Source organism: Dendrobates tinctorius, unplaced genomic scaffold, assembly GCF_039654945.1.
Source record: "Dendrobates tinctorius isolate UK_male_01 unplaced genomic scaffold, ASM3965494v1 ptg000030l, whole genome shotgun sequence".
NCBI classification, from domain to species: Eukaryota; Metazoa; Chordata; class Amphibia; order Anura; family Dendrobatidae; genus Dendrobates; species Dendrobates tinctorius.
In genome coordinates, this window is record NW_027361698.1 from 25,668,072 (window position 1) to 25,689,060 (window position 20,989).

Sequence of the window (20,989 nt, forward strand, 5' to 3'; positions counted from 1 at the left end):
GTGTAACTGCCTCCTTTGATGCCCATCTACCCCAGCTTGCAATCAAGTGAATTGATTGATTGTATAATCAGTCATTTACTTCCTAAAGAACACCCTTTGGTGCCCACTCTGATGCCCATTTTAGTGCCAGGCTTTGTAACTGCTCCCTCTTAGGGAAGGTACAGGTGGTGGGTTTTTGCTCATTGTCTGACTTGTGGACCTATCTGTTAGGAGGATAATGCCGGCTGATGTGCGGGCCCAGGAGAGGGGGTGCTGTGCAGGCAGACCGGCCATTCCCTGGCTGCTCCTGGCAGCTGGGATATTTAAAGCTCACGAGGGGGAGGGCAGAGCGCACACTCCAGCCGCCTCTGCTGCCTCCGCACAGCTCCCGGCACAGCACAGAGGAGGCAACAAGTGACAGTGTCCTGCCTGCAGAGCACCACAGGCTGGCATCGCTCTCATCCGTCCTGCAGAGATGGTGGTGAAGGGAGACACTGGGAACAACTCCCGGGGATGGAGCGGAGCGGAGCGCAGGGACGGCGCCGGGAGCTGCGGCAGGACGGTGCCCAGTGCGCTGGCTGTGGGGCTGGCTCTTCTCTCCGTGGCATCCTGCGTGTACCTGAGTGTGAAGAGCGCTGACCTGGAGGGCAGGATGCGGGCTCTGGAGCGCGGCCAGTCCGGGGAGCTCTTCACTGGGCCGGGATTATCTGTGGACCAGCTCAACTCCATAGTGCAGGAGAAGGTGGACCGACTGCTGTCCCAGGTGCGGGGCTTCCTCTATGCCGGACACGGCTCCCAACCTGGTGGTCAGTGGGCTCTACATGAGGGGTCGGGCGTAGGGGAAGCTGGCGGGACGGCTCCTTGTAGGGTTCGGGGAGCCTGTCCCTAATATGATGTTACACCTTCCACATTTACCTGCAGATCTGATCTCTAGGAAGATCGATGCACTTGTGTCTTCTCCATAGAGATGAGAGAAGCCGCCGCCTGGGCTCCTGGAGAAGCCTCTGCTGCTCAGAGGTGACAAGAGACACGAGCTGTGAACTCCGAGAAGTTCCTGTGTCTGAGAGGAGCTGTCCCAGCTCAGGAGTGGCATAGATTGGAGGGGTTCCTCCCTGGCATGGTTCTGTGGACAGAGAACAGATCGCTGGCCGGGGATCCGTGACAGCAGCATTACTCCAGAAACTGAGCTTCATACATGTGGATAGACTGCCATCCATCACACTAGCTTCCCCATGAAAAGAGAATGTAGCTTTACATCACTAGATAGTCTATGTATCCAATGATGTATCTAATTATCTGTAATTCAAGACTGGCAGAAAAACACCAGTCCGGAGAAATGGATATATCTATTCTTCTGGTGATACTGCTCCATATCTATCTATCTATCTATCTATCTATCTATCTATCTATCTATTTATCTATCTATCTATCCCATATCTATCTATCTATCTATCTATCTATTTATCTATCTATCCCATATCTATCTATCTATCTATCTATCTATCTATCTATCTATCTATCTATCTATCTAATTATCTATCTATCCCATATCTATCATTTCTCTATCTTTTTCTCTATTATCTATCTATCCCATATCTATGTATCCATCTATCTATCTAATTATCTATCTATCCATTGCTATCTCAATCATGTATCTACAACATATCTCATATATAGCTATATAATTGTCATCTATTATTTGTCTATTTCCTACTTATAAGCTATCGATCTATGGACACTTACCTGAGGTCCATTGGATAAAATATAAAAAAGGCTGACAGCACCCCAAATAAAGTGCACATAAAAGTGAGGGTACTTTATTAACCATTTCAAATACATACTCTATATTATCTATCTCCTATTTATTTATCTATCTCATATCTATCTATAATTTGTCTCTTTGTCTATATATATTTATCTATCAATTCATATCTCTCTATTTATCACATATCATCCTGTCTTCAATGTGTCTCATTATCTATATTTCTATCTATCCCATATCTATCTATCTATCTATCTATCTATCTATCTATCTATCTATCTATCTATCTTTCTAGCTTTGTTGAGCTTGCACTGTATGTGCCTGCATTCCTGTGCAAAACCTGAGTAAATTGTCCCAAATGAGCCTTAGCTCTGTACTTTTATATTCTTTTGAATGTCATTGTCATAAAATGTCCATTTTTAATTATAACTGTAATAATTCTCTCAGTTATGCCCATATATAGAGATGTGAAGTCCTACTACATTACCACAGTCCAAAACTTTGTTAATTAACGTAGTATGAGAAATGTAGGGATGGAGATAAAACATTTAAGTTAAAGCTAAACCCTAAAAATTCTATCTATTATCTATCTATCTATCTATCTATCTATCTATCTATCTATCTATCTATCATCTAGATATCTATCTAGAAATTCCAAAAATCGGAAGCAGCACACCATTCTCAGTGCTAAAAGCACTTCTGTTTATTAGCCCATCATGGCAACGTTTCGGTTCAAAAAGTGAGAACCTTTTTCAGGCTTGAAATGGTGTGCTGCCACCGATTTTTTTGGATTTCTACAATAAGGTTTGGTCACTGCCTGGGGGGTCTTTATGCCCAAAAAGTGTGTCAAAAAGTTGCAAAATGAGTGGTATTTGGCATTGTATTATAATACCATATATATAGCTACAACCTGAACAGCTCCATTTCCAGGCAGCAGTGAGCCTAGGAGTGAAGTACAGAAGAAATGACATCTCCTCAGGTGTCTCTGTGGTGCAGTCAGGTGCTGCTGTACATGATTATTATTATTATTATTATGCATTTATATACCGCCTTTTATTCCATGACGCTTTACATGTGAAAAGGGGAAATATAGACAAGTATAATAAACGTGTAAGACAAGGGACACACAAGTACATAAGGAGAAGGGACCCTGCCCACTAGGGCTCACAGTCTACAGGGATGGGCGAGGATACAGTAGGAGAGGGTAGAGCAGGTCGGGCGGTGGTTCAGTAGACCGAGGATCATTGCAGGCTGTAGGCTTGTCGGAATGATGGTGTATTTCATGAATGGAGAACATGTAATTAGGGGCTGGTAGCCATCATGAGCTCCCCCCATACTGACAGAATGCAGGCACTGCCAGCAACATTTCACAGGGAGAGCTTCTTCATTTCCATAGAGATACTCCTTATAAAACAGACAATTCCTGTACAGAAGCTCCAAAATATAAAGAATTGCCATAGATGCAACATAAGCGAATGGACATAAAGGAATTTTTCAAAGTAAAATACAAACTTTACTCTTATTGTGGTTTATATACATTTAATCTCCGGAAATATCTGTCTACAGTGGGGGAAATAAGTATTTGATACACTGCTGATTTTGCAAGTTTTCCCACCTACAAAAACTGAAGAGGTCTGTAACTTTTATAGTAGGTACACTTCACCTGTGAGAGACAGAATCTAAAAATAAAAACCAGAAAATCATATTGTATGATTTTTACATATTTATTTAGCATTTTATTGCATGAAGTAAGAATTTGATGCAATAGAAAAACAGAACTTAACCTCTTTACAACCTATGACTTATAGGTACATCATAGGTCACCCACGCCATGTGGGTCTCAATAAAATCCACTATCACTTGGAATACTAATGGAGCACTGCCTTCCTTTTTGTTTCTATGGAATTCTGGCAAGTAATGGATGTATTGCTAGGGAGGCCTGAACACCCGATGTTCTAATATTGGGCTGCTCCATTTTTTCTACATCTCTCTCTCTCTCTTTCTATCTCTATCTATTATCTATTGATCTAGAAAAAGAAAACACAGCAGCACTCTATAGGAGCCAAGATATATGCAATCACTGAAAATATTGACTCTAAACTGTATTATTATTCAGTAAGATGAACTTACAAAAATGAAGGTTCTTAGCACATAAATTGGCCAATTCATGTGTGCCCATCAACCACGGCAAGGTGACCTCCCTCTGATGGGTCCCTGTTCTACTGTACATACCTCTCTTGAGTTATTAGCCTACAGTTAAATGGACAAAACATGTCTTTCCTGCGCCATGAGCCTACAATTCAAATGGGTAACTAGAACTGATATACATCACCTGCTGGTCAATGGGAGGAGTGCAGAGTCAGGCTGGAGGCAGTCATACCATCAGTAGTAAAATATAAAGAAAAAACCTGACCAGCACCTCCTAGGTGTGAACAGGTGCCAGCTGCGATAGCTGCATTATATAGAAAATGAAATCACAGCAGCACTCTATAAGAGCCAAGATATATGCAAACACTGAAAACATTGAATCTAAACTGTATTGACCAATTTATGCGCTAGGAACCTTCATTTTTGTAAGTTCGTCTTACTGAATAATAATACATTTTAGATTCAATGTTTTCAGTGTTTGCATATATCTTGGCTCTTATAGAGTGCTGCTGTGATTTCTTTTTCTATATAATGCAGCTATCGCAGCTGGCGCCTGTTCACACCTAGGAGGTGCTGGTCAGGTTTTTTCTTTATATTTTACTATCTATCTATCTATCTATCTATCTATCTATCTATCTATCCCATATCTATCATTTCTCTATCTTTTTCTCTATTATCTATCTATCTATCTATCTAAGGCTAGTTTCACACTAGCAAAAAAACGCATTGAAAAAAAACGCATTGAAAAAACGCATACAAAAGCATACAACTGCTGCGTTTTTTTCAAGCATTTTTATGAGCATGCATGAAAAAAACGCAGCGTTTTTATGCATTTGTATGCGTTTTTAGTGCGTTTTTACCGCGTTTGCGTTTTTTCCAACATTAGGTGGCCCCTCACACTAATCCAAACCATGACTTTACTAACCCTAACCCTGACCCTAACCCTAACCCTAACCCTAACCCTGACCCTAACCCAAACCTTAAACCCTAACTAACCCTAACCCTGACCCTAACCCTAACCCTGACCCTAACCCTAACCCTAACCCTAACCCTAACCCTAACCCTGACCCTAACCCTAACCCTGACCCTAACCCTTAACCAAACCATACTTAACCCTAACCCAAACCCTAAACCCTAACTAACCCTAACCCTGACCCTAACCCTAACCCTAACCCTGACCCTAACCCTAACCCTGACCCTAACCCTTAACCAAACCATACTTAACCCTAACCCAAACCCTAAACCCTAACTAACCCTGACCCTGACCCTAACCCCAACCCTAACCCTGACCCTGACCCTAACCCTAACCCTAAACCCCCTTAACTAACCCTAACTCTAACCCAAACCCCTAAATTCCATGGTTAACAAAAAAAAACGCATGTGCAAAAAAACGCATACATAAGCATGCCAATGCGCACATATGCGCACCCATAGACTTATATTGGGTGTCTTGCTGTAAAAAAACGCATTGCGCGTGCATGCGTTTTTTTGAGGCAAGTCGGACGCACAAAAAATGCAACAGGTTGCATTTTGTGCGCCCGAGCGCATACCGCAAAAAAACGCATGCGTGGTAAAACGCGTACAAACGCATGTGTATGCGCACATAAGCGCATCCCATGCAAAGTATAGGAAAAAAAACGCATGCGCTATTTAGCGCTAAATTACCGCGAAAAAAAACGCAAATGTGAAACCAGCCTAAGGGGCATCTCACAAAATTAGAATGTCATCAAAAAAGTAAATTTATTTCAGTTCTTCAATACAAAAAGTGAAAATCATATATTATATAGAGTCATTACAGAGTGATCTATTCCAAGTGTTTATTTCTGTTAATGTTGATGATTATGGCTTACAGCCAATGAAAACCCAAAAGTCATTATCTCAGTAAATTAGAATACTTTATAACAACAGCTTGAAAAATGATTTTAAAATCCGAAACGCTGGCCTACTGAAATGTATGTTCAGCAAATGCACTCAATGATTGATTCCCTACTAAAATTTAAGAAGGGACTGGATGCCTTTCTTGAAAAGTATAATATTACAGGGTATATACACTAATTTCCTTGATATTGCATTGATCCAGGTAGCTAGTCTGATTGCCGTATGTGGAGTCGGGAAGGAATTTTTTTTCCCCAAAGTGAAGCTTACTGTTTGCAACATGGGTTTTTTTTGCCTTCCTCTGGATCAACATGTTAGGGCAAGTTAGGATAGGATATGGGTTGAACTAGATGGACTTAAAGTTTTCCTTCAACCTTAATAACTATGTTACAAGGTCGGGGTTCCCCTTTGCATCAATTACTGCATCAGTGTGGCGTGGCGTGTATCTCACAAAATTAGAATATCATCAAAAAGTTAATTTATTTCAGTTCTTCAATTCAAAATGTGAATCTCATATATTATATAGAGTCATTACAAACAAGTGATCTATTTCAAGTGTTTATTTCTGTTAATGTTGATGATTATGGAATACAGCCAATGAAAACCCAAAAGTCATTATCTCAGTAAATTAGAATACTGTACAATGCCAGCTTGAAAAATGATTTTAAAATCTGAAATGTTAGCCTACTGAAATGTATGTTCAGTAAATGCACTCTATACTTGGTCGGGGCTCCTTTGGCATCAATTACTGCATCAATGTGGTGTGGCATGGAGGCAATCAGCCTGTGGCACTGCTGAGGTGTTATGGAAACCCAGGTTGCTTTGATAGCAGCGTTCAGCTTGTCTGCATTGTTGGGTCTGGTGTCTCTCATCTTCCTCTTTACAATAGCCCATAGATTCTCTATGGGGTTAAGGTCAGGAGAGTTTGCTGGCCAATCAAGCACAGTGATACTGTTGTTTTTAAACAAGGTATAGGTACTTTTGGCAGTGTGGAAAGGTGCCAAGTCCTGCTGGAGAATAAAATTTCCATCTCCAATAAGCTTGTTGGCAGAGGGAAGCATGAAGTTCTCTAAAATTTCCTGGTAGACTGCGGTGACTTTGGTCTTGATAAAACACAGTGGACCTACACCAGCAGATGACATGGCTCCCCAAACCATCACTGATTGTGGAAACTTCACACTACACCTCAAGCAGCTTGGATTGTGTGCCTCTCCACTTTTCCTCCAGACTCTGGGACCTTGATTTCCAAGGTCTAGTGTGAAGTATCCACAATCAATGATGGTTTCGGGAACCATGTCATCTGCTGGTGTAGGTACACTGTGCTTTATCAAGACCAAAGTCAGCACAGCCATTTACCAGGAAATTTTAGAGCACTTCATGCTTCCCTCTGCCAACAAGCTTTTTGGATTTGGAAATTTCAATGTCCAGGAGGACTTGGCACCTGTCCACACTGCCAAAAGTACCAATACATGGTTTAAAAACAAAAGTATCACTGTGCTTGATTGGCCAGAAAATTCGCCTGACCTTGTCAAGTGGAAGATGAGAGACACCAGACCCAACAATGCAGACAAGTTGAAGGCTGCTATCAAACCAACCTGGGCTTCCATAGCACCTCAGCAGTGCCACATCTGATCGCCTCCATGCCACACCACATTGATGCAGTAATTGATGCCAAAGGAGCCCCGACCAAGTATTGAGTGCATTTACTGAACATATATTTCAGTAGGCCAACATTTCAGATTTTAAAATAATTTTTCAAGCTTGCATTGTACAGTATTCTAATTTACTGAGATAATGACTTTTGGATTTTCATTGGCTGTAAGCCATAATCATCAACATTAACAGAAATAAACACTTGAAATAGATCACTCTGTTTGTAATGACTCTATATAATATACGAGTTTCACTATTTATATTTAAGTACTGAAATAAATTAACTTTTTGATGAAATTCTAATTTTGTGAGATGCACCTGTATCTACCTGTCTATGGGGCATAGATTTAAAGCACCTTTTTTGTCTGTGGTGTGAGAGGTTTCCCTCTTGTGAGAATTTGGCTAATCTTTTTCTATAAAAGAACAGAAAGCCAGAATTCCTAACTAACATGTGATCACAGTCTAAGGGTTTTTCACACAGTAATGTTACTTTTTGTAAGGGTCCCAGGTAAAGTTGGGAAAGTTGAGAAAAAAGATTTGCAGGGCCATGGTTTGACATCGATGTCGGTACTATGTGGCAGCCAGTCTAGAGTTCTGCGAACTTTGCCAGCTAGCACTTGAATGCTTGCATCCTGGGCCTATCTATAACATCATGACGTTACATGAAGCCAAGTCTCCAGGCCTCATACGACATCCTAACATTGTGTGGGCCTTGTTAACACCAAAGACACCCACAGTGTCAGCCAAGTTTCTAGGACCCTGGTCTAACTGCCACAGAGTACCGATATGGACGCCAGACCGGGGTGCTGTTAATCTTTTTACTCATCTCCACTCTCATGTTATAAGGATCTTTAAACCCCTGTTTGGCCAATCCGGCCTCTGTTCGGTGGTATACTTTGGAGTTTCCAACAGTATGGAATAAAACTTAGAAATAACTTGCAGAGTCAGACCCTACTTCTTCCACTAGTGAGCGGGCAGCTGGCAGAGAGCGGTGTCCATTTCCATGTCACAGTCTACTTGCTCCAGTTGACACCTGCTATGTGGCATGTCTCACCTTAGCGCAGCATTAAGGCTATCTGTACAGTTAACGCTGTCTGATAGAGGTGAATGTTTAGATGACCCAGGAGTGTTAGGATTACTGTCCTCACCATCTCACACACCATTTATTTGCTTGTCAAATCATAGTGCTCATTTAACCTGTTATCTTACAAAAAAAATATGAAATAGGCTGAATGGTAGGGCATGGCATCGGCATGGCATCGTTGTATATATTTCTATTGACAGCATCATTTTTTTCTAATGGGGTCTAGCCAAATTCCTCATGTCTGCAAAGCTAATTAATGGTGCCTAAAATATCTCCATCTCCAGGTATGAAATAGTATATTTACATCTAATTATTAGGGTGTTAATCCGGTGAACACAGAAGCACTCCTAGAATTATCACATCCACATCAGGGATCCCACGGTTAAATGACTGTTCTCACAGTTAGTTTGATGTGGGAATGGGTTGCAGTATACATCTGTATAAATATTCCAGATAGACTGTATACAGATAAAGAACCCGGGATGAGTCGGTGAAACCCATTAGGAGTTAATTTGAACCATTAAATCCTGTTCTCTTTTTCCAACAGAGGTCATATGAACACATGGCAAAAATCCGAATCTCAAGAGAAGCTCCGGCAGAGTGTAACTGCCCAGCAGGTAAATGTGATCGCTTGATTGACATCTCCTTGCCCTTGGTGGCCTTTGGCATGCCAACAAAGGCACAGAGCAGCTTACTAGGCTAAAGACAGAATCACATTCAGCCAAAAATGTCTCTAGTAGTCTCGTGCGTTTGTCCTGTTGTTAGCTACTGACTGATTATAGCGGCCCTGTATGAATTATGTAGCAAATTTGCCAAAAATGACAATATTTATTGAATTTGTTGCTTGGTTTCCATTCATTATATTTCAATATATCTGTGAAAATTTGTGTTTCTTTGACCCGTGTGATAGTTGTTATACATTATGGAAAAGATCGTTCATCAACATTTTCCATTTACCAAAACAAGAGAAATGGCACTGCCCGAGAAAAGGAATGGATTGGGGTAACTGCTGCCTGGCTGAGCCGGACATGAGTCTGATAGTTTGGTTGCTAGGTTACCCTACTTGATATTCACAAGCCTTAGGCCTCTTTCACACATCCGTCTGTCACCATCAGTCAAAATCCGCCGTTTTGCAAAAAAAAACGGATCCGCCATTTTTCTTGGCGGATCCGTTTTTCTTCCCATTGACTTGCATTATCGGCAGATCTTGACGGATGGTTATCCGTAGGATCCGTTTTTTCACGGACCCACCAAAATTTTGGCGTCCGCTGACATGACTGGACAGACACTGAAACGGTTTTTTGCTGGCCGGATCCGCATTTGCCCGGAAGAATTGCCTTAGCTGGAAAATGTAACCCTAAATCCCGTTCTGGCGGCTGAGAACTATATTCTCTCTCTCTCCTTTTTCCAGGCACAGGTTCTTTTAAAATTCAACTTTACTCGGAATCGTCAACACAACGGTCCGGTGCCACCCGTTTCTTTCAATCCGCCTACGGATCCGTTTTCCGCGATTTTAGCGGATTTCGACTGAGCTGAAAAACGGATGTGTGAAACAGGCCTGAGCAACCAGTCAGTCTCAGATCACTTAGATGTTTGATCCAAGGCTTAATTTCTATTAATAAATAGTGATAAGCGAGTATACTCGTTGCTTGGGGTTTCCCGAGCATGCTCGGGTGTCCTCCGAGTATTTTGGCGTGCTCGGAGATTTCGATTCTGTAGCCGCAGCTGCATGATTTGTGGCTGCTAGACAGCCTGAATACATGTGAGGAATGCCTGTTAGGGAATCCCCACTTGTATTCAGGCTGTCCAGCAGATGTAAATCATGCAGCTGCGGCGACGAAAACTAAATCTCCGAGCACACCCAAATACTTGGAGGACACCCGAGCATGCTCGGGGAGACCAGAGCAATGAGTATACTCGCTCATCACTATTAATAAATAAATAAATAATTTACTTAGAATTGGTGGGCAGGTCCTATGGACAATATGGCGTTCTTAAAAAAAGAGCAGACCCTTTCCTCTAACCCCTTTACATTGAGGTCCAAAGAGAAGACCTGAAAGTTTCACAGGAGTGAATTATACCTTTCTCCACTGCTGCCTCGGGCCTCATGCAGAGGTCCATTTTTCACATACATGTGCTATCCTGGTTCCTCACTGCTAAAGCATCTACCCATTATAGTCTATGGGACGGTTCACATGTCCTTGCTTTTTTTTGCTGACTGAGGGCTCATTCAGACGTCCGATATTTCCATAGATGTGAAAAACGAACAGATTATTCTGATCAGACTGTGATCAGAGTTTGATCAGATTGTGGTCTGAGTGTCTTCCAGTTTTCTCATACGTGGAAAACGTAAAAAAAAATTGCACCTTCTCCTTTCTGACAAATTCGACTGCACTCGCATGTTATCTGAGCGCGGTCTGATATTTTCACAGACCCATTGACTTGCATTTCCAATCTTAATCCGAGTGTCGGATCAAAATCAGACATGTCTCCACAATTTTCCGCTGAACTCCCAGTCTGCAAAAAATCATGGCTCCATAGATGATCACATAAAGCACTCGTACGCAAAAATTGGACTTCTGAAAGAGCACACTTTTGAAAAATGGTCCATTTTATTTCCCGTACGAGATAAAACACGTCTGAATGAGGCCTTAGCCATATCTTTGCAACTGTTATATTGCTAGGAAACTCAGTTTAAGGGGTTCCCAACGATTTCTCACATAATAAAATACAAATGTCCTGAGTGTCGCATATACTCTGTTGAAGTATGGTACTTCTCCATAGTTCTTTGTTTGGGCTGTATTCATTCATTTCTATAACCACACATAGATGCATATGGCTGCACATATCCATATCAAGTCTATATACCCACGGAGGACATAACCACAGGCCAGCCCGCAGCCGCTGCCTGTGGGATTCGCTTTTGTAGACTAAATATAATCTTTTGCAGATGTAAAGTATCGGTATAGAGCACATTAAGCGCACTATTATATTCGCCAATGTTCCTTAGTTTCATAGCATTAGAAATGTAGAGATGAATTTGGCGCTGGTGATGTATTGTCAAATACAGCTAAATCGCCCCGAAAAAAAAATCATAAATTTCCTGTATTATCTCATAATCTTGCTTTGCGAATATCGTCTACAAGTGTCCATACCAATTATACAAAGGCGCCAATTTCAGGGAGAAGAGTCGATTACTAGGATGAGGCATCTTGGATTCCAACATGTCCGATCCTTAGTACTTAGAGGAGATAAGCCCTAGGTAGCATGTCTGTGTATGGGGGAGACACCCGGCCAAGATGTAGGAGACTACAGCGTCAACCTGTAATTCTACTGCCAATCATATAACGTTCCTACTATTTTGAAGGGAGCAGCAGTTTTACTCACAGAACAATGCGGCCATTAAAAGCAAGTGTGAAAACCGTGTTTGTACCTTACAGAGGTTTTCTCATGAACAAAGTAGCTCTCTTTTGTGTCCCCCCCCCCGGCCAGGAGCTGTGGTGTGATCAGACCATGTCCCTGTACGATCAGACACAGCCAATACACAGTACACAGCAGGGGCACATTTATAAGATTATCTCAGCACAGGAACATTTTTTTTAACACATCCAATTGTGGAAATTATTATTATTCCAAGATCTGTTGATTAAAATTTGCTGTGTTCATGGGAAAACTCCATTAAGATGGAAGGGCACCGTAATGAGACTTTGTCTCCCAGTGCTACAGTAGTCAGTAAGTAGATTAATAGATGCTGATACTGAATCTGTACAGTATGTTTCTGCTCACCTGCTTTGCCTCCATTTGTAAACGGGCTGTGCATGTAGAACACAACATGAGAGATGAGTTTACCATCAGCTGCTGAACTCTGCGTAGGCAGCAACCGAAATGAAGTGAACTTTGTAATCTCAGTCACTGACTATGCGGAGCTCAGCAGCTGATGACAAAGTCATCTCCACTGGTGTGCTCTGCATAAGTAGCGAGGGAGATGACAGAAGGTTAGCACATAATGAAAGAAAGCAGCATGGAATCAAGTGCAGTGCACACGACTCAATAGTGCCTTCATTCATTATTAAGAGCTGCTTTTATATTTGTACACCTTTTCTAACTCTAACTAAGGATTGCTAGACTCCAGTCTAGTGTTAGGGTTAGGGCTAAAGATTGGTTTATGGTTAGGCTTAAGGCTAGACTTCAGTCTAGTGTAGGTTTAGGGCTAAGGATTGGTTTATGTTTAGGCTTAAGGCCAGACTTCAGTCAAGGGTTAGGGCTAAGGGTTGGTTTATGGTTAGGCTTAAGGCTAGACTTCAGTCCAGTGTTAGGGTTAGGGCTATGGATTGCTTTATGGTTAGGCTTAGGGCTATTCTTCAGTCTTGGGTTAGGGTTAGGACTAAGGATTGGCTTATGATAAGGCTTAGAGCTAGACTTCAGTAAAGGGTTAGGGTTAGGGCTAAGGATTGGCTTATGGTTAGGCTTAGGGCTAGACTTCAGTAAAGGGTTAGGGTTAGGGCTAAGGATTGGCTTATGGTTAGGCTTAGGGCTAGACTTCAGTAAAGGGTTAGGGCTAAGGATTGGCTTATGGTTAGGCTTAGGGCTAGACTTCAGTCTAGGGTTAGGGTTAGAGCTAAGGATTAGTTTATGTTTAGGCTTAAGGCTAGACTTCAGTCTAGTATTAGAGCTAAGGATTGGTTTATGGTAAGGCTTAGGGCTAGACTTCAGTTTAATGTTAGGGTTAGGGCTAAGGACTGGTTTATGGTTAGGCTTAGGGCTAGACTTCAGTCAAGGGTTAGGTCTAAGGATTGGTTTATGATTAGACTTAGGGATATTGTTAGGGATAGGGCACAGGTGATACAATTGTTGCATAAAAAATGTAAAACGGTAAAATAAACAAAAAATATAACGTATAACTGTATTTTTAATATTTTTACAGTAAAAGGAAAAGAACTAGGAAGTAATGATGAGCGAGCATTTTCGGTTAAAGTGTTATCCGAGCATGTTCGAGTGCTAATCAAACATTTTGGCGTGTTTAAAAAATGCTTCCCAGAATTACCTTATTATTCTCCCAGAGGCATCTTTTCCACTTCCCTTCAATTTTCCAAGCTTCTATATTATCCACTATTTCTAGCAGCGCTGGCCTTATCAGTCCCAATCACACGCCTCACCCCAGTGAGCTGATATCAATTATCAATTTGCGTGTTCACGGACTTGTGAAATGCTGAGCGCTGCAGCCATAATGCAGTGGGATGGAGGCAGAACCCGCATCCATCCCCGCTCCTCTGTCTGTTGTGTTTAATTTCTCTTTGATTAATTTCGCAGCCTTGAGCGAAAGTTGTTCTTGTTCAACCTAATTTGCTGACCCAGGTGATAAAGGCAGAATATGTACTCTGAATTTATGCCAGAGTAATAGAGCCAGGATCACCTTTGACAGTGGCAGCCACAGGCTTACACAGCGGCATTGTGCGGAAAGGATTGATGAATGACAGTCTGGGGCTCTTGTGAGAGATGAAAGGCTATGTTTAGGGCAGGAATTCAGGCTGGGGGTCTCTTTTTTCCCCAGTGTGCATGTGGCAGCAGAGCTGACTTGTGACAAACGCCGCCTGCATGACAGAGTGCTGGCCCCGAGGAATGAAACAGCCTGTGACAGTTGGCTCCTTCTGACAGTACCCGTGGCGCAACCATCCCACCCTGTCTTGCTCGGAAATGTAATATATTAGCAAGGGGCTGGATTAGTAGAAACTCAACCTGGCGGTTATATGTTCACTAATACAGACTACGCTATCTCTATTATGTATTACATTTTGACAGCACATAAACGTTTTGGGGGCTTTTTAGGGGTAAGGGGGGCTCTGTATATATGTTTTATTTCTGTCTCGGAAGCTCATTGCAGTATATTTGGTTTCACTATAGATCAAATCAAAGCTTTGCATATCATGATGGTGGTAACAATATAAATCATATAGTCTATGCCTCTAGGGTTACATGATGGCTCGGTAAGAAGGAATTCTGCTTTTCTGCCTCACTGCCGCTAGAGCTGAACATTACATCATTTTATAGAGCCCAGATCTGCGCCTGCTAGCAAAGATCATGCCAAGTGCATTGGCCATGCAGAGATCAAATCAGTCACGACGATCCTGCAAGGGGAAGATTTACAGGTGGACTGAATAAGAAAAATAATAATATTTCTTTTCAATGTGATCCACAAGTTATTTGCCACACACTGAAAATGTACTTTACGTTAAGACCTCTGAATGTCAAGAAAAGTGACTCTACCCTGAGCCACGTGTCTTTCATAAATATGGAGCATGTCATTTGTATTTCTAACTATTTTTCTAACTCATTTGTATTGCACTACCTTTCTGGCGCTATTTACCGTAGTTTTCAGATAATAAGACGCACTTTTTTGTCCCAAATTTTGGGGGAAAGTGGGTGTTGCGTTTTATAATCCGAATCTGTGTGCTGTGCTGTAGAGGAGGGGGGGACGGCTCTGGAGTGGTGTCAGGGGGCTGGGGTGGGCGGGATGCAGGCTGCAGAGACAGTGGGAGGTCACGTGCTCCCGCTCATTAGCCTCATGTAATATTCACTGCACCCGCTGTCCATCACCTCGGTGCTGTAGCCGCGCCGAGTTGGTTGACAGGGGAGTGGCGTATATTGCATGTGCCTGCACTCTCCCCCCTCCCATAATGGATATGCCCCCCTCCCCCGGTCACTCTATATGCCCCCTGCTGGCATGCACATGGCCCCCCGTCACTATATGCCCCTCTGCTGGCATGCACATGATAAAATAGCAAACACTAAGCTCACTTTCCGATGATAGCTCCGTGCTCCCAACTCGCCTGTGGCTCTTCCTGAGTCTGTGCCGACATCTGATCAGCACAGTGATGTCATCACTGTGTGCCCAGGTCACATGATCCGATGCCCAAGAAAGAGGAAGCGCAACTGAGGAGCTGGGAGCACGTGGGCATATAGTGACGGGGGGCCATGTGCATGCCAGCAGGGGGGCATATAGTGACCGTGGGAGCCATATCCAGGATGAAATGGGGGGCTATGTGCCAGCACGAGGGGGCAATGTACCAGAGGGGGCAATGTGCCAATATGCCAGCACAAGGGGGCAGTGTGCCAGTGTGCCAGAAGCACAGAGGGGGGGCAGTGTGCCAGCAGCACAGGGGGGGCAATGTGCCAGCAGCACAGGGGGGCAATGTACCAACACAAGGGGGCAGTGTGCCAGAAGCACAGGGGGCAATGTTCCAGCAGCACAGGGGGGCAATGTGCCAGCAGCACAGGGGGGCAATGTGCCAGTGTGCCAGCAGCATGGGGGGGCAATGTGCCAGCACAAGGGGGCCATGTGCCAGGTTGGGGGTTATATAGATACCAGGATGAGGGACATGTATATGATTTGTAAGACAGACACTGGCATTATACTGTAAGTCAGATCTCCATGTAACATAAAAATTATTTTTTTCTCTTTTTCTTCACCAAATTTGGAGGTGCGTCTTATAATCAGGTGCATCTTATAAAGCGAAAAATACCGGTATGTGATAAATGACCATACCCATCTAATCATTGAGAAAATCCTGCAGATATGAGTAACTAATACTAGGCACATAGCATGCTTGGATACAAAACCAATATTAGCTGGTATGGCAGCATACTAGGGCAAAAAAAGATTAGAAACATAATTATAGTGCTCGAATATGAGGCAATTTACAATAAAGTATGTGCGTGTATATGTATGTGTATGTGGATTTGTGTATACTGTCTGTGTTTGTGTGTATGTGTCTGTGTATATGTGCATGTATGTGTGTGTGCACGTATTTGTATATATATGTTTGTGTGTATGTCTGTGCATATAAGCAAGTATGTGTGCATTTCTATGTGCGTATATTGTATATGTATGTGTGCACGTATTTGTATATGTGTTTGTGTATGTGGGTCTGTGTATATGTGCATTTATATATGTGTGTGTATTGTGTATGTATGTGTGCACGTATTTGTGAATGTGTGTGAAGCTACAATTCTATTTTCACTAATATTGCAAACTGTACCAAAACTGCACTATGCAGACTGCCCTAGGGTAGAAGCCAACCCACAATGGTGAAAATGATATAGATGGCATAAACTTTGTCTAGACTGTCTTATAGATCATCAGATTTATCCCATTGCTTCATGGTAGATGATACATTTGATGCACAGTTAGACAATTTTGTCTACCACCTATTCGGCAGGTTAATTTTCTGCCAGTAATTTGAACCAAAATTTTTGATGCAGTTTGGGCACATGTTTTTGCATTTCAGGACATAATCCCATAATCCTTCTTAACATATTACTTCAAAAACATTGGTTTAGTGCACGGCATGTATACCAGTTGTTTTAAGGACATATTTACTGTAGTTTAGTAAGTGTATCCCAAATCTTTGGTCATTTCCACATTACACTAGGGAACAGATAGTTTTCTTTTTTTGGTTCACCTTAGCTCGGTTCCATGACAATTGTGTACAAGATAATTGTGTACGGACAATTGTGTACAGAAAATTGTGTACAGGCCAATTGTGTCCAAGGCCAATTGTGTACAAGGACAATTGTGTACAGGGCAATCGCCTTGTACACAATTGCCTTGTACACAATTGTCATTGTACACAATTGGCCTGTACACAATTGTCTGTACACAATAGTCCGTACACAATTATCTTGTACACAATTGTCCTGTCACCCCTTAGCTCACTTTACACTTGATTTGCAGCTTTGTGTGAATATTGCAAAGTTGCCCATAAATAGCTATTCACCCAAACCCTGGCCGAAAACAATGTTTTCTTGACTTATGTATACTTCAGTGTATATGGTCTACTGCACTATTACCGTACATACTGAGAAATGCAGTAAAAAAATATTCTCCACAACATTCTTCTTTTAACAAGGGCAACAAATGGCATATAGTGGCAGGTAAAAGTTCTGACACCCCTGGTCAAGATTACTGTTGTTGTGTACAGTTAAGCAAGTTAAAGATGAAACGATCTGTAAAAGAGCTAATGACACATTTCCTTTGTACTTTGTATTTTGTACAAAATATTGTCATTTTTTACATTTTAAAAATTACGAGGAAAATGGGCTGTCAAATTTTGGGCACCCTACATGGGTTAGTACCTATTAGCACCCCCTTTTGTAAGTATCACAGCTTGTAAACACAAGTGTCTTTCAATTCTTGTTTGAGGGATTTTCTTTCTTGGAAAATGCTTTCAGTTCTGTGAGATTCCTCGGTCGTCTTGCATCCTCTGCTTTTTTGAGGTCTAGCCACAGATTTTAAATGATGTTCGGATCAGGAGACTGTGAGGGCCATTAAAAACCTTCAGCTTGCGCCTTTTCAGGTAGTCTATTGTAGATGTTGACGTGTGTTTAGGATCATTATCCATTTGTAGAAGCCATCCACTTTTCAACTTCAGCTTTTTTACAGATGGTGTTATGTTTCCAACAAGAATTTGTTGAAATTTCATTGAATCAATTCTTCCCTCTACCCGTGAAATGTTCTTCGTGCCATTGGCTACAACACAACCCCAAAGCATGATTGATTCAACCCCATGCTTAGTGGTTGGCAAGATGTTCTTTTCCAGAAATTCTGTGCCCTCTTTTCTCCACACATACCTTTGATCAATGTGGCCAAAGAGTTCTATTTTACCCTCATAGGTCCACAGGACTTGTTGTTTTTTTCCTTTTGGTAATTTTTAAAATGTAAAAGATGACAATATATACTGCTCAAAAAAATAAAGGGAACACTTAACCAACACAATGTACTAGGATGTGTGTTCCCTTTATTTTTTTGAGCAGTATATATATTTTCTGCCTAAGAGTCAAAAGAAATGTGTCATCTTTAACTTTAGGCCTTTTAGAGATTATTTTATCTTCAACTTGCTTAACCTTTCACAATAACAGCAATATTGACCACGGTTGCCCAAACTTTTATGTGCCACAGTATCTCCCTATTTTTGCCTTTGGAGGAAAGCATTCTTACCTCCATTCACTGGAATGATTGAGTTTTATTCAATGTCACTTATCATTATATTGGTCTACCACTTCCAAGCTTGTGTACTTTGGCATCCGTAAAAAGCCTGACAACCTAACACAAAATGTAGGGTGCAACTTTAGCACCATTACAGCACACAATATACAGTGCCTTACGAAAGTATTCGGCCCCTGGAACTTTTCAGTCTTTTCCCACATATCATGCTTCAAACATAAAGATACCAAATGTAAATTTTTGGTGAAGAATCAACAACAAGTGGAGCACAATTGTGAAGTTGAACAAAATTTATTTGTTATTTTAAATTTTTTTGGAAATTCAAAAACTGAAAAGTGGGGCATGCAATATTATTCGGCCCCTTTAACTTAATACTTTGTTGTGCCACCTTTTGCTGCGATTACAGCTGCAAGTCACTTGGGGTATGTCTCTGTCAGTTTTGTACATCGAGAGACTGAAATTCTTGCCCATTCTTCCTTGGCAAACAGCTCAAGCTCAGTGAGGTTTGATGGAGATCATTTGTGAACAGCAGTTTTCAGCTCTTTCCACAGATTCTTGATTGGATTCCGGTCAGGACTTTGACTTGGCCATTCTAACACCTGGATACGTTTATTTGTGAACCATTCCATTGTAGATTTTTCTTTGTTTTTGGGATCATTATCCTGTTGGAAGACAAATCTCCATCCCAGTCTCAGGTCTTTTGCAGACTCCAACAGGTTTTCTTCAAGAATGGTCCTGTATTTGGCTCCATCCATCTTCCCATCAATTTTAACCATCTTCCTTGTCCCTGCTGAAGAAAAGCAGCTCCAAACCATGATGCTGCCACCACCATGTTTGACAATGGGGATGGTGTGTTCAGGGTGATGAGCTGTGTTGCCTTTATGCCAAACATATCGTTTGGCATTGTTGCCAAAAAGTTTGATTTTGGTTTAATCTGACCAGAGCACCTTCTTCCACATGTTTGGTGTGTCTCCCAGGTGGCTTGTTGCAAACTTTATACGACATTTTTTATGGATATCTTTGAGAAATGTTTTTCTTCTTGCCACACTTCTATAAAGGCCAGATTTGTGCAGTGTACGACTGATTGTTGTCCTATGGACAGACTGTCCCACCTCAGCTGTAGATCTCTGCAGTTCATCCAGAGTGATCATGGGCCTCTTGGCTGCATCTCTGATCAGTCTTCTCCTTGTTTGAGATGAAAGTTTAGAGGGACGGCCGGGTCTTGATAGATTAGCAGTGGTATGATACTCCTGTCATTTCAATATGATCGCTTGCACAGTGCTCCTTGCGATGTTTAAAGTTTTGGAAATCATTTTGTATCTAAAGCCAGCTTTAAACTTCTCCACAACAGTATCACGGACCTGCCTGTTGTGTTCATTGGCCTTCATGATGCTCTCTGTGCTTCAAACAGTACCTTGAGACTATCACAGAGCAGGTGCATTTGTACAGAGTCTTGATTACACACAGGTGTATTATATTTATCTTCATTAGTCATTTAGGACAACATTGGATCATTGAGAGATCCACAATGAGCTTCTGGAGTGAGTTTGCTGCACTGAAAGTAAAGGGGCCGAATAATATTGCACGTCCCATTTTTTCAGTGTTTAAATTTCCACAAAAATTTAAAATAACCAATAAATTTTGTTCAACTTCACAATTGTGTTCCACTTATTGTTGCTCTTCACCAAAAATTTACATTTGGTATCTTTATGTTTGAAGCATGATATGTGGGAAAAGGTTGAAAAGTTTCAGAGGGTCGAATACTTTCACCAGGCACTGTAAATACAGTATGTGATATCACTGTATGTAGATAAAAAATAACCTTCACACATGTTTAGCAATTAAAGTGGAAAAATACCAGACTGGTTTTACACATGTGCAGCACTTATTTCTATAATAGGGGCTGGCATAGAAGCTGTTCAGACTTTTTTTTTTTTTCACATTCCAGGTCATGTTGCAATCATTATAATGCGCTGAGCAGTAAGCATGCTTTTTACATTATCTCTTGGATGGAACTTGTACCCACCCTCTATGTCGTTATTGCACACATTTCTCCTTCCTATGCACCACATGCAAACACATATATCTCATCCCCACACATACAGGATGCACCCGGTCCTTATGTCAGGATCACTGGGCTGGAGCCAAACACTTGTATGGGTCCTGGTGATGTGAAGATGAGGATTGATGATCCTGTCTGGAACACTGGCCTTAAATAGGATTACATCTAATAGAAGGAGCAAGGAAAGGGCCTTGCGCTGAAAGAGTTTTCTTTAATGTATGGAGAAGAAGTAGGGAAGAAAAAAAGATGATAATGGTTACACATACTGGGCTGATTTAAAACACATCAGCATTTACAGATGAGAACCTTTCAGATTCCGTGAAAGCTCCTGCACATTTCGCCAGGTCCAGTAATGTGATGTATTCAGCAGAGACTTTTTCCATAGGTTGAACAAGCAGAAGATTTACTAACTTCCTAAAAGAAAAG

At 41.7% G+C, this 20,989-nt stretch overlaps 1 protein-coding gene across 1 annotated transcript in view; it reads left to right on the top strand.

The window, feature by feature from the left end:
- The first annotated feature begins 236 nt into the window (after positions 1–236).
- LOC141086049 (collagen alpha-1(XXV) chain-like) overlaps positions 237–20,989 on the top strand; it is a 406,635-nt gene continuing 385,882 nt past the window's right edge. The window contains exons 1-2 of the mRNA XM_073571768.1: positions 237–742; positions 9,049–9,118. Of these exons, the coding sequence (XP_073427869.1) occupies positions 455–742; positions 9,049–9,118 (358 nt within the window). The 5' untranslated portion in view covers positions 237–454. The remainder of the gene's footprint in view (positions 743–9,048; positions 9,119–20,989) is intronic.